Source organism: Chiloscyllium punctatum, chromosome 3 (genome assembly GCF_047496795.1).
Source record: "Chiloscyllium punctatum isolate Juve2018m chromosome 3, sChiPun1.3, whole genome shotgun sequence".
Lineage (NCBI taxonomy): Eukaryota > Metazoa > Chordata > Chondrichthyes > Orectolobiformes > Hemiscylliidae > Chiloscyllium > Chiloscyllium punctatum.
This window is the reverse complement of record NC_092741.1, coordinates 134,893,701-134,908,004: the sequence shown is the minus strand read 5'-3', so window position 1 is coordinate 134,908,004 and position 14,304 is coordinate 134,893,701. Positions and strand designations below refer to the sequence as shown.

The 14,304-nt window shown below is 41.0% G+C and overlaps 1 protein-coding gene across 1 annotated transcript in view; it reads right to left on the bottom strand.

The window, feature by feature from the left end:
* The window catches only part of sntg2 (syntrophin, gamma 2), a 357,280-nt gene that overhangs the window by 173,323 nt on the left and 169,653 nt on the right, over positions 1-14,304 (bottom strand). The window contains exon 12 of the mRNA XM_072549107.1: positions 8,297-8,388. Within this exon, the coding sequence (XP_072405208.1) occupies positions 8,297-8,388 (92 nt within the window). The remainder of the gene's footprint in view (positions 1-8,296; positions 8,389-14,304) is intronic.

Below are 14,304 nucleotides of genomic sequence, written 5' to 3'. Positions count from 1 at the left end.
AGGTAACAGTGGCTGAAGGACCTGAACTTAAGGGAATTTCTATTTGCCAGGATTTGGTGTTGGAGAGACTGTTAGGTCTGAAGGTTGATAAGTCTCCGGGACCTGATGGCCTGCATCCCAGGGTACTGAAGGAGGTGGCTCGGGAAATCGTGGATGCGCTGGTGATTATTTTCCAGAGTTCAATAGAATCGGGGTTGGTTCCTGAGGATTGGAGGGCGGCTAATGTTGTGCCACTTTTTAAGAAGGGTGGGCAGGAGAAAGCAGGAAATTATAGACCAGTTAGTCTGACCTCAGTGGTGGGAAAGATGCTGGAGTCTATTATAAAGGATGAAATTACGGCACATCTGGATAATAGTAACAGGATAGGACAGAGTCAGCATGGATTTATGAAGGGGAAATCATGCTTGACTAATCTTCTTGAATTTTTTGAGGATGTAACTCGGAAGATGGACGAGGGAGATCCAGTGGATGTAGTGTACCTGGACTTTCAGAAAGCTTTTGATAAAGTCCCACACAAGAGGTTAGTGAGTAAAATTAGGGCGCACGGGATTGGGGGCAAAGTACTAGATTGGATAGAGAATTGGTTGGCTAATAGGAAACAAAGGGTAGTGATTAACGGCTCCATTTCGAAATGGCAGGCAGTGACCAGTGGGGTACTGCAGGGATCCGTGCTGGGACCGCAGCTTTTTACAATATATGTAAATGATATAGAAGATGGTATCAGCAATAACATTAGCAAATTTGCTGATGACACAAAGCTAGGTGGTAGGGTGAAATGTGATGAGGATGTTAGGGGATTACAGGGTGACCTGGACAAGTTAGGTGAGTGGGCAGATGCATGGCAGATGCAGTTTAATGTGGATAAATGTCTGGTTATCCACTTTGGTGGCAAGAACAGGAAGGCAGATTACTACCTCAATGGTATCAAATTAGGTAAAGGGGCTGTTCAGAGAGATCTGGGTGTTCTTGTCCACCAGTCAATGAAGGCAAGCATGCAGGTACAGCAGGTCGTGAAGAAGGCAAATAGCATGCTGGCCTTCATAACAAGAGGGATTGAGTATAGAAGCAAAGAGGTGCTTCTGCAGCTGTACAGGGCCCTGGTGAGACCACACCTGGAGTACTGTGTACAGTTCTGGTCTCCAAATTTGAGGAAAGACATTCTGGCTATTGAGGGAGTGCAGCGTAGGTTCACGAGGTCAATTCCTGGAATGGCAGGATTGCCTTACACGGAAAGACTGAAGCGACTGGGCTTGTATACCCTTGAGTTTAGAAGACTGAGAGGGGATCTGATTGAAACGTATAGGCTTATGAAAGGACTGGACACTCTGGCAGGAGGGAACATATTTCCGTTGATGGGGGAGTGCCGAACCAGAGGACACAACTTAAAAATACGGGGTAGACCATTTAGGACAGAGATGAGGAGAAACTACTTCACCCAGAGAGTGGTGGCTGTGTGGAATGCTCTGCCCCAGAGGGCAGTGGAGGCCCAGTCTCTGGATTCTTTTAAGAAAGAATTGGATAGAGCTCTTAAAGATAGTGGAGTCAAGGGGTATGGAGATAAGGCTGGAACAGGATACTGATTAGGAATGATCAGCCATGATCATATTGAATGGCGGTGCAGGCTCGAAGGGCAGAATGGCCTACTCCTGCATCTATTGTCTATTGTCTATTGTCTATTGTCTCGCATTTATCTGAATTGAACTCCATCTGCCACTTCTCAGCCCATTGGCCCATCTGGTCCAGATCCTGTTGTAATCTGTCTTTGCTGTCCACTACACCTCCAATTTTGGTGTCATTTGCAAACTTACTAACTGTACCTCTTATGCTCGCATCCAAATCATTTATGTAAATGACAAAAGGTAGAGGGTCCAGCACCGATCCTTGTGGCACTCCATTGGTCACAGGCCTCCAGTCTGAAAAACAATCCTCCACCACCACCCTCTGTCTTCTACCTTTGAGCTAGTTCTGTATCCAAATAGCTAGTTCTCCCTATATTCCATGAGATCAAACCTTGCAAATCAGTCTCCCGTGGAACCTTGTTGAATGCCTTTCCGACGTCCATATAGATCACATCTACTGCTCTGCCCTCATCAATCTTCTTTGTCACTTCTTCAAAAAACTCAATCAAGTTTGTGAGACATGATTTCCCATGCACAAAGCCATGTTGACTATCCCGAATCAGTCCTAACCTTTCCAAATACATGTACATTCTGTCCCTCAGGATTCCCTCCAACAACTTGCCCACCACCGAGGTCAGGCTCACCGGTCTATAGTTCCCTGGTTTGTCTTTACCACCCTTCTTAAACAGTGGCACCACGTTTGCCAACCTCCAGTCTTCCGGCACCTCACCAGTGACTATCAATGATACAAATATCTCAGCAAAAGGCCCAGCAATCACTTCTCTAGCTTCCCACAGAGTTCGCGGGGACACCTGTTCAGGTCTTGGGGATTTATTCACCTTTAACCGTTTCAAGACATCCAGCACTTCCTCCTCTGTAATCTGGACATTTTGCAAGATGTCACCATCTATTTCCCTACAGTCTATATCTTCCATATCCTTTTCCACATTAAATACTGTTGCAAAATATTCATTTAGTACCTCCCCACACAAAGGCCACCTTGCTGATCTTTGAGGGGTCCTATTCTCTCCCTAGTTACCCTTTTGTCCTTAATATATTTGTAAAAACCCTTTGGATTCTCCTTAATTCTATTTTCCAAAGCTATCTCATGTCCCCTTTTTGCCCTCCTGATTTCCCTCTTAAGTATACTCCCAATTTCTTTATACTCTTCGAATGGTTCACTCGATCTATCCTGTCTATACCTGACATATGCTTCCTTCTTTTTGTTAACCAAACCCTCAGTTTCTTTAGTCATCCAGCATTCCTTTACCTACCAGTCTTCCCTTTCACCCTGACAGGAATATACTTTCTCTGGATTCTTGCTATCTCATTTCTGAAGGCTTCCCATTTTCCAGCAGTCCCTTTACCAGCGAACATCTGCCTCCAATCAGCTTTCAAAAGTTCTTGCCTAATACCATCAAAATTAGCCTTTCTCTAATTTAGAACTTCAACTTTTTGATCTGGTCTATCCTTTTCCATCACTATTTTAAAACAAATAGAATTATGGTCGCTGGCCCAAAAGTGCTCCCCCACTGACATCTCAGTCACCTGCCTTGCCTTATTTCCCAAGAGTAGGTCAGGTTTTGCCCCTTCTCTCGTAGGTACTTCCACATACTGAATCAGAAAATTGTCTTGTACACACTTAAGAAATTCCTCTCCTTCTAAACCTTTAACACTATGGCAGTCGCAGTTGATGTTTGGAAAGTTAAAATCCCCTGCCATAACCACCCTATTATTCTTACAAGCTGAGATCTCCTTACAAGTTTGTTTCTCAATTTTCCTCTGACTATTGGTGTGCATGTTAATAGATCCTTGAAGGTAGCAGGAAGGGTATATAGGGTGGTTAGGAAGGTATGCAAATACTTCCTTTTATATGGCATTAAATACAATAGCAAGGAGATTATCATGGAGTTGAATGTATAATGTTATTTAGGCCACAGCTGGAGTACTGTGTGCAGTTCTGGTCACCACACTTATGGAAGGATTTGACTGTATTAGACTGTATTTGACTGTACAGATGAGATTCATCAGGTTGATGCTTGGGCAGGAGCAATTCAGCTGTGAAGAGAGATTATATAGGCTAGAGTTTTCCCATCAAGCAGAGAAGGATTAGGGGGATTTAGTTGAGATGTACAAAATTCTGGGAGGCGTAGACTGGGTAAGATAGGAAGAACTTTTCATCTTAGTAGGGAGGTCATTAACCAGGAGGTATGGTTTTAAAGTAAGCAGCAAAATGTTTAAGGGGGAGTTGAGGTCAAAAAAGAATATCTGGAAGTCACTGCCTGAAAAGATGGTGGAGGTAGGAGTCTTCAATACTATTGGGGTGGGTACTTGAAATGCCATAGAACACAAGGCTATTGGTCAAGTGCTGGAAAATGGAATTGGAACAGATGGATCTTTGATGACCACCAGAGTCAGGATGGACCTGAAGAGTCGCTTTCTGTGCTGCAAAAACTGCATGACTATATTTCAAAAAGAACTTTAAGCTGCACCAATGACTGAAAGTGGGAACATATATTTTGTAGCAACTTCCTGGGGAATAACATCTCAAAATGCAAAAAGAGAAGGTCAAGAGAATGCCAAAGAGAAAGTGAAGAGACAGAGCAATAAAGGTAGCCTATGGGCATGGTCGAAGAGCTAGGTTTTCAAAAGGATTTTTTAAGACATGGAGAGTTAAAATGATTTTGGGAAAGAACTTTAAATTGCAAAGTACAGTGGGAGCAAAATCTGTTGGTGTTCAATTAGATCATGGCTAATTTTCTTTGCACAATCAAAAGAAAATCTAGGGTATGAAAAAAGGACTACCATGATGTATTGGTTTTGTTCTACAAGCCAAGACATATTTCACCTCCAGTGACTGAGGCAGAAGCTGCAAATATGGAGTAAAAAGAGAGTAAATAAATAACCAATTATCCAGATTAAAGAAGCTGGGCATGGTAGCTGGGATATGCAACTGGAAGAGATCATGCTACAACCACTGGCCTTCCCAAAGGTCTCAATAGAAGTATTTAATTGAAGTCAGGTAAATGCAATTGGAAAGAAAAGATGCCCACGGTAGCTGGAAATTTCTAAAGAACTGCTCAATGCAGGTAACTTAGCACGAGCAGTAGGCCGTTCTGTCCATTCAGCCTCAAGCATTATTTGGAGATGATAATTTCAATTCTTTTACCAATACTATTCCTTTGCATCATTGGTAATCAGAAAGCTAGCAATTTCTACTTCAAACATATCCAAAATCCTAACTTTCCACAGTCCTCAGCGTAGAGAATTTCAAAAGTTCACAACCCTAATTTTCTAAAACCCAAAAGTACACAGCTCCCTTATTTCAAAATCATGTTGCCTGTTTCTAGATTCCCCAGTCAAGTCTACCTGTCCTTTTAAATATTTTATATGATTCAATGAGATCACCTCTGTTTCTTCGAATCTGTAGAGTACAGGTCCTGTTACTCAATCTTTCTTCATGGATCAATCCTGCTATGCCACAATTAAATCTGGTTAACCTTTGTCATAGAACTTCTATCCTGAGTTAAGGAGAACAAAACTATACGTAGTACTCCAGGTGTGATTCAATCAAAGCTTCTGTACAATTGAAGCAAGACCTCATTAGTCCTGTACTCAACAAGGCTAACATTCTAGTAGCCTTCCAAAAAACTTGCTGAACTAGCATGTTAGCCTTCAGTGACTTATTAATGAGGAGACCCTGATAATAATCTATATTTTAATACTTTTAAAAATTCATTTATGGGATGAGGGCAGCGTTGTCTTGATCAGGCATTAATCCCAGCCAGATTTCCTGGAAAATGAGACAACATAAGAAAAGAAGCACAAGTCTTGAGAAATCAAGATCTGCTCCAATTTTTTCGCATGGAGAAAAGAGACTGTTCGGTTTCTGTTTTAGCACAGATCACAATACTGTGTTCAATATTTTACAACTCAATGTGTCAGAACACCTGAAAAGATTCGCTTACTTCTGGAGACAAAAGCAATCCACCAATTCCTTGCACTTCATGTGAAGAATATCACTTTCAAAATGGGATTGAAATTTATAGAGAATATGGCCAGTGCTTGAAATAATTTAATGTCCTGCAAGCTCCAGTGATATTTGTTTTGCTGGAATGAAGTGTGGAAGAGGCTATCGCTTTGGGAGCCAGAGGAGACCAGGACTGAATTTTGATGTGAAGGTAGGTAAATATGATTCAGTTTTTCTTCATAATCTTTGGGAACTAAGGAGCACAACTTTCTTTCAGAAGATTAAATGAAAAAATAATTGAACTCATAATCATGTGGATGTTGCATGGGGTGCAGAAGCATAATCCAAATAGACCTTCCTCCATTGCATATCTTACGATCCTTTACTTCTGTGAACAAACCTGAAGGTTGTCACTGCTAAGTGAGCAGTGTCTCATTTTTTTTTCACCATTTTCTGTCAGCAGAGCATTCTTTACTTTAGGAAACAAGAGCCGACTGACAGAGCAAACAGTAAGATCATTCATCTCCCTAGCCCAGCTGTAGACATCTTCCATAATATTTAAATATTTAGCTGATAACAGCCTATTATTTTCACAAAAGGTTATATTAATTCTGATAATGACAGCATGAGAAAAGTAAAGGCAGCTCAGATTGGAAAATATAAAAACAATTATTCAAATTCCCAAATAGGAACTTGCTGCTTATTTACACAAAAAAATTTAAGTGAAGCAGGCAACTTGACCGACTAATAAAGCATGAGTTGGTCATGTTATTAGGAGCTGGTATTAACAGACTGAATAATTTCTAAATAAACACCAAAAGAACTATGGATGCTGGAAGTCAGAAACTAAAACAAAAATTGCTGGAAAACTGAAGGGTCACTGGGCCCGAAACATTAACTCTGATTTTTCTCCTTAGATGGTGAGAGGCCTGCTGAGCTCATCCAGCTATTTCTGTTTTTGTTTACGAATAATTTCTGGGATGGGCGTGAGATATTTTCAACAATGTGGACTGGAAATGGTTTACAGACATCTCGATTTTTTTTGTTGATATTTTATCACAACTGCTATGTCAGGTTTTGAGTTCTTAAGGGATTGAAAAGAAATTCACCAGTTAAATAATTATATGATTCTGCAGGAACTGAACTGGTCAGTGATGTGGTGGCTGCCAAACCTATGTTAAATATAGAAATGGATGAGTTGTATGAATCTGCTGAAATTGGAAAATGATGACACATAAATCAGAGAAGGTTCCTAGACCTGGTGATATTGCATCACAAGGATTCAGCACACACATGGAAATCGGACATAAGTCTGTAACTGTAAGAGTTCCTGTCCAGTTCGCATTATCTTAAGGAAAGTTGAGCAAGCTTTTCACTGTTTAATTTTCCCGTGTTTGCTGTTCCATGAAAATTCAACAGTCTCAAACAAAGACAGTTAACAGAGAGAGTGTCCTAATTATTGACAAATCAATGTATTGGCCTAGTGTGACTTTGTGCTACGAATAGAGAGATTAATTGACTGTTCTTTATGGGTTGTGTATTTGTGTTGATGTTTCACTATTCCTTCCTTCAATATGATGTGGAGATGCCGGTGTTGGACATGGATGGACAAAGTTAAAAATCACATAACACCAGGTTATAGTCCAACAGGTGTATCTGAGAGTACAAGCTTTCAAAGCACAGCGCTCTGAAAGCTTGTACTTTCAAATGCACCTGTTGGACTATAACCTGGTGTTGTGTGATTTTTAACTTCCTTCAGTATGTTATCATTCTGTGGAAACTTTGGCTCCACAATAAAATATTGAACTTTGGATACTTAATCTAAAGCAGGAATGAGGTCATGAAATATTCAGTTAGTAAACTGAAGAAACAAGACCGAAACCCCTTCAGCAGCACCTTTGAAATCCATAACTTTTACCATCTAAGAGGACAAGGGCAGCAGATACAAGAGAACACTATCACTGGCAAATTTCCCTCCAAGCCATACAGCATCCTGCTAGACTTGGAACTATATCACTGCTCCTTCACTGTCATTGGATTAAAATCCTGGAATTCTCTTCTTAGCATCTCCTCTTTTGTAGGTGAATAAAAGAGTTCAGGAAGGTGGCTCACCATCAGGGACAATAAAAGCTGACTCAGCTAGCAACACCTACATCATATGAATGAATTGATCAAAAATAGATGGAGATAAAGAGGTGAACGCACTTTATCTTGAGTTCAGCAACTATAACACATGATTCTCCACAAACTATGCATTGACATGTGCTTTATCCCTGAGTCCCTTTTCTCAAGAATCGCAATCTATAAACAAAGGCCTTACATCTAGAATCTGCACAGAAGACAGAAAGACAGAAAGAAATAGTAAGAAAAAATATACTTTTTAATGTGCATTTCAAATTAGATAATGTAGCAGCCAATATATGCACAGCAGGCTTTCAGGACAAGATTGTGAAAATGATCAGGTCAACAGGTTTTAAACATTAGCTGAGAATTAAACGTTTATTGCGACAACAGATAAATCTCCTCTGCTGCTCTTTGAAATGGTGTCATGGCATTTTATTTGTCCACTTATAAGGCCCATTGGATTACTGTCTCAATTAGTGTTAATTTCAGCAACGGAGAAAAAGTGCTGTGATAGACAATTTAAAATGAACACACAATTGTGCAATGTTACTCTCTTATTGATAAAGAAAACAAATTAACTTACGGTATTTGTAGAGTTTCCATTTAAATGTAAACCACTGTCAAACAAAGGAGAGGATGCCCCACTACTGTGGTCACTGGATGGCCCTGGTGAGCCTGCAAAATGAAAGAAACAATATATATTTAATAATTAGGAGCAATCAGGTGAGCAGAGATTAATTCAGCATTTTATAACCTTATTAGAATCAGAGAACCCTACAGTGTGGAAGCAGGTCATTTAGCCCATACCACCCCTCCAAAGAGCACCCCATCCTCATAACCCTGCATTTCCCATGGCTAATGCACCTAAATTGCACATTTTGAGACAGTGGGGAGGAACTGGCACACTCAGAGGAAACTCATGTAAATACAAGAAGAATGTGCAAACTCCAAGCGACCAGTTGCCCAAGGGTAGATTCAAACCGAGGTCCGTGGCGCTGAGAGGCAGCACTGCTAACTGCAGAGCCACCGTGCCACCATTTATCAGTTAGCATTGTCACAATCGGTGAAATGATAGTTAGAACAACTTATAATCTTCTTGCGTGGAAGATGTTTTCTCACCTCCCCTTTTAAAACACAAATGCATTTCCAAAATTGTAGTTGTCATTGTTTGACAACTACAGTGAAAAGTCAGGCCATTTGGAAATTATGTCTCGCCTTCTTTTTACTTCACCTTTCCAATTTTGTTTTCTTTCGGACACCATTTTTCTGCGCAAGTGAACAAACCTGACAGACAAATGCAGGTAGCTTCATGACAAGTTCAATACTCTGGGTAATTACTAATGTGCAACTGGAGAGTGACATTTTATTTTGTATGTCATGACTCCAATGTACATAGAATGTAGGAAATGGATGTTCTTTTCCTGGTCAACATTGCAGTGTATTTTTTTTTCTCTTTTCTTGAATTCATCTTTTTTAAAAAGCTGTTAACTTTTTAAACTTACTCGGGAATGGAGGAGATAACTCCCAGACCAAAAGCCGTTCCCGGGAGACAAGTCACAGATAAGAGGTAGGAGTGGAAGATAAGTTTCAGATCAGAGGCAGGTGCGGGAGGCAAGTCTCAGACTAGACGCTGTTCCCAGGAGATAAGTCCCAGATCAGAGGCTGGCATGGGGAGGTGAGTCCTGGAGGCGAATCCTGAACCAGAGGGCATTGTAGGGAGGTGAGGCCCTTGCAGACTGGTGGTAAGTCCTCGTGTTTTGGAGCCCAGTGTGGTTTGGAGGCTCCCGCTAGCACAGACTGGTGGGAAAGGACTGTGAATTGAGCACTTTTTTCCCTTTTATTCTGATGCTGGCATTTTATTATTATTCTTTCAATTTTGTACCAAATACTTACGTATCTGTACCTAGGTGTCTTGTACCTAAGGTGGCGCCATAAGTGGCGACATTGCAAACTGTTCACTGCACTCTTTCGAGTGCATGTGACAATAAAGCTAATTCATACATTCATTCGTGAGGATTACAATGATATCTCATCAAAGTCCAAAGTAAACTAATTTGCGGTTTAATTAACTTCATTATCTGCATTCTTCAAATGGTTTTCAAAATACTCATACAAGACTTAACAGCAGATTATTGTGATGTTTATGTCTGCCGTCAACAGTTGGAAAATATATATAAGTTCTATTAGGCTATTGTTCAATAATTGATGCTTAATAGGAAAAAAACAATACTTTGATTTGTAAGTTCAATAATAATGGTGAAAGAAAATAAAGTGAATTATTTTCTAGTCACTGTCAATTGCCAATTTACCAGATAGCAAAATGAGAATTGGATTCTAAAATCATCTGGATTGCAATTCATTATTGTGTCTTGATGACATTCTGCTGAATGGAATTTTTCTGAAAACTTTTAATTCTAACATTTTCTAAAATATCATGTAATGTTCATCCTGGTTCTACTTTTTTCTAAAACAAAAGTAGTTACCGTGAACAATGGAGGCTTACACCATGCGAGACCATTTGGATTATCAAGCCTTTGCTGCAGTAATGTTTGGCGCTCTGTCCTTATTTGCAGTTGTCATTACTGAGATGTCTTAAGTAAATCTTATGTAACATTTTCTCAAGTGAATATTGAGAGGTCAGGCATCATTTGGAGGACAAGATGGTGTTCAATATGTACGTACATGCTTGTGCTGCAAATCACGCCGAGCATCACCTTGATGACCAGCGATGTGCCACAAGGATTGATTCTAGTTCCACTGTTGTTTGTCATTTATAATCAATAATTTGGATGAAAGTATAGGAGGCACAGTTAGTAAGTTTGCAGATGTCACAAAAATTGGCGGCATAGTGAACAGTGAAGAAGTTTATCTAAGAGTCCAACAAAATCTTGATCACATGGGCTAGTGGGCCAGGAAGAGGCAGATGGAGGTTAATTTAGATGAATACAAATTGTTGCATTTTGATTATATTAGATTACTTAAAGTGTGGAAACCAGGCCCTTTGGCTCAACAAGTCCTCACCGACCCGCTGAAGCTCAACCCACCCAGACCCATTCCCCTACATTTACCCCATCACCTAACACTAAGGGCAATTTAGCATGGCCAACTCACCTAACCTGTACATTTTTTTGGACCGTCAGAGGAAACCGGAGCACCCGGAGGAAACCCATGCAGACATGGGGAGAATGTGCAAACTCCACACAGTCAGTCGCCTGAGGCGGGAATTGAACCCGGGTCTCTGGCGCTGTGAGGCAGCAGTGCCAACCACTGTGCCACCATGCTTTGCCAAGTCAAACCAGGACAAGACTTCCACAGTTAATGGTAGGACCCTGAAGAATGTTGTTGAATACAGAAACCTAGAGGCGCAGGTTCATAGTTCCCTGAAAGTGCCGTTGTAGGTAGACAGGGTAATGAAAAAGGCGTTTGGCATGGTTACCTTCAGTAGTCAGAGTGCTGAGAATAGGAGTTGGGATGTCATGTTGAGGTGTACAAGACATTAATGAAGCCACTGTTAGAACACTGTGTACAATTCTGGTTACCATGCTAATATGAAGGATGTTATTAAACTGGAAAGCGTGCAGAAAAGATTTACAAGGATGTTGCTGGAACTGGAGGGCTTGAGTTATAAGAAGAGACTAGATGGATTGGGGCTTTTTCTTTGCAGCATAGGAGAATGGGGGTGACCTTATAAAATCATGTGGAGGACAGATAAGGTGAACAGCTAAGGCCTTTTTCCCAGGGTAAGCAAGTCCAAAACTAGGGGGCATAGATTTAAAGTGAGAGGGGAAAGATTAAAAAGGAAACTGAGGAGCAACGTTTTCACACAGAACATGGTGCGTGTGTGGAATGAGCTGCCAGAGGAAATGGTAGAGGCGGGTACAATTGTCACATTTAAAAGACGTTCGGACAGATACATGAATAGGAGAGGTTTAGAGGGATAGGGACCAAATGCCGGCAAATCAGATTAGTTCAGTTCAGGCAAACTGGTTGGCATGGAGAAGTTGTATGAAAGTGTCTGTTTCCATGCTTTATGATTCTATGAGGGCCTTAGTTTGGACACAGTTGGTCTATACTGGGAGAATTGTAGAGCAGGCAGGTTATAATATCAAATAGCATGCAATATTAAGTTGACACCAGCAGTGCCATTGTTGAAAATCAAAATTCCAGCCAATCTCTTCTCTTAATCTGCACCACTGGAGATGCCATCCAGCAGCAGGAATTAGTGAGTTGTTTGTTTTCTGGCTGTTGCTTTGATTCTAAAAAATATTTTCTCCTTTCCAATGGCTCTTTCAAATTTCAAAGGTCTACAAATGGTGTGACAGGACCTTTTTGAATTATACGACTTAGAGTCATAGAGTCACCAAGCTATCCAACACAGAAACAGACTCTTTGATCCAACTCATCCATGCATCCAGATGCACTAATCCAATCTAATCCCACTTGCCAGCACCTGGCCCATATCCCTCTAAATCCTTCCTATTCATAAACCCATCCTGATGACTTTTCAATGTTGTAATTGTACCAGCCTCCACCACTTCCTCTGGCAGCTCATTCCATACATGCACCATCCTCCATGTGACAAAGTTGCCCCTTAGATCCCTTTTAAATATTTCCCCTCTCACCTTAAACCATTGCCCTCTAGGTCTGGACTCCCCCACCCCAGGGAAAAGACCTTATCTATTTACCCTGTCCATGCCGGTCATGATTTTATAAACCTCTATAAGGTCACCCCTCAGCCTCCGACGCTCCAGGGAAAACAGTCCCAGCTTATTCAGCCTCTCCCCATGGCTCAAATCCTCCAACCCTGACAATATCTTTCTAAATCTTTTCTGAACTCTTTCAAGTTTCACAACATCCTTCCATTAGGATGTTGCATGCAATATTCCAGAAGTGGCCTAACCAATGTCCTGTACAGCTGCAACATGACCTCCCAACTCCTATACTCAATGCTCTGACCAATAAAGGCAAACATACCAAACGCCTTATTCACTATCCTATTTACCAGTGACTGTACTTTCAAGGAACTATGAATCTGCACTCCTACTTCTGCAGAAACCAGATGCATAATTCGATATACCATTTTGAATGCAAAATAACTGAGAAAATCAACACAGGCCATGAAGCGTGGGACAAACTGCTGGGGAAGGGAGTGAGAAGAGACAAGAGTACATGGACAGTGACTATATTCACCCAGGGTGTTCAGGGAGCAATTTTCCACACTGAGCCTTCGCAAGGGACAACATGCATCGTCTTAACCTGGCCATTTTCGATGAAATCTGACGCTGGTGCAGCCATAACTGCAAACCCAATGCAGAGTAAAGGCAACATTGACAATGGTTGAGAGAGTGCTTTTATTTTAGTCATCAGACATGAGCATGACTGTCAATGCCAGAGGTTGTTGTGTAACCCAAACTGTCCTTGAAGATCTGTTTGTGTTCTTGCACCCCTGCAGTCCTATAATGCTTAGGTTTCATAAAGAAAGTTCTAGGATTTTGATCCAGCAACAGTCAAAGAATGGAGATACAAGTTCCAAGTCAGGATGGTGAGTGGCTCAGAAGGGAACTTTCAGGTGGAGGTGTTCCTATGAACTGAGGGCCCCTTATCTACCTGGATAGCAACGTCACAAGATTGGAAGGAGATTGGCAAAGGAGGCTTGGCAAGTCTCTGTGAGTCAACTACAACTCTCACGAGCTGCTTCAGTCACAATGCACCATCTCTTTAACAAGCGTTGGCAAACATTAGGTGGAAGTTGCAATCCTGGGTCTACTGCTGATGTGTGTAGCAATTGTACAAAGCAATTAGTGTTGTATGCACTTGGAAATCATTGCAAAGAGCAGCCTGCTCAACGTTATTGCGATGCTTGGATCACATTGAGCAGACACAGGTTAATTGAACATTGCAATTTCTTGTCTGCTTTCAGGGACTATCTAATTTATCCCCCATACATATTAGCTGTGAATGGGAATTGTTACTGCTGATTCTAATTTTGTTTTTCTCCTCCAGTGAACACATCTTGCTCAGCACTGTCCAATGCATTTATGCTTTGTCTTCTGCTCACTTCAGTTAAATTAAATGTTAAACTGCCTTCTTAAAAAAACTAGGTACTAGATATAAAGATTGCACAGAAAATTAAACCTGAATTTGATGGATATTTTGTAATCAACTTGTTCAGGGATATTATTGCACACATCTGAAGCATATGGGACTTGAACCTAGATCCCATGGTGCAAATGTAGGAACTCTACCACTGTCCCACAAGAATTTCTAAGACCATAAGACATAGAAGTAGAAATTAGGCCATTCATCCCATTGACTCTGCTCCACTATTCAATGATAGGCTTTTCCACCCCATTTTCCCACTTTCTCCCCATAACCTTTGATCCCTTGGCAATCAAGAACTTATCTATTTCTGTTTTAAATATACTCAATGACCTGGCCTCCACAACCCTCTGTGGCAATGAATTCCACAGATTCATCATTCTCTGGCTAATGCTGTTTCTCCTTATCTCTGTTCTAAAGGGTCTTTCTTTTACCCTAGGGCTGTACCCTCAGGTCTTTGTCGCTCCTGCCAGTGAAAACATCTTCCCAATT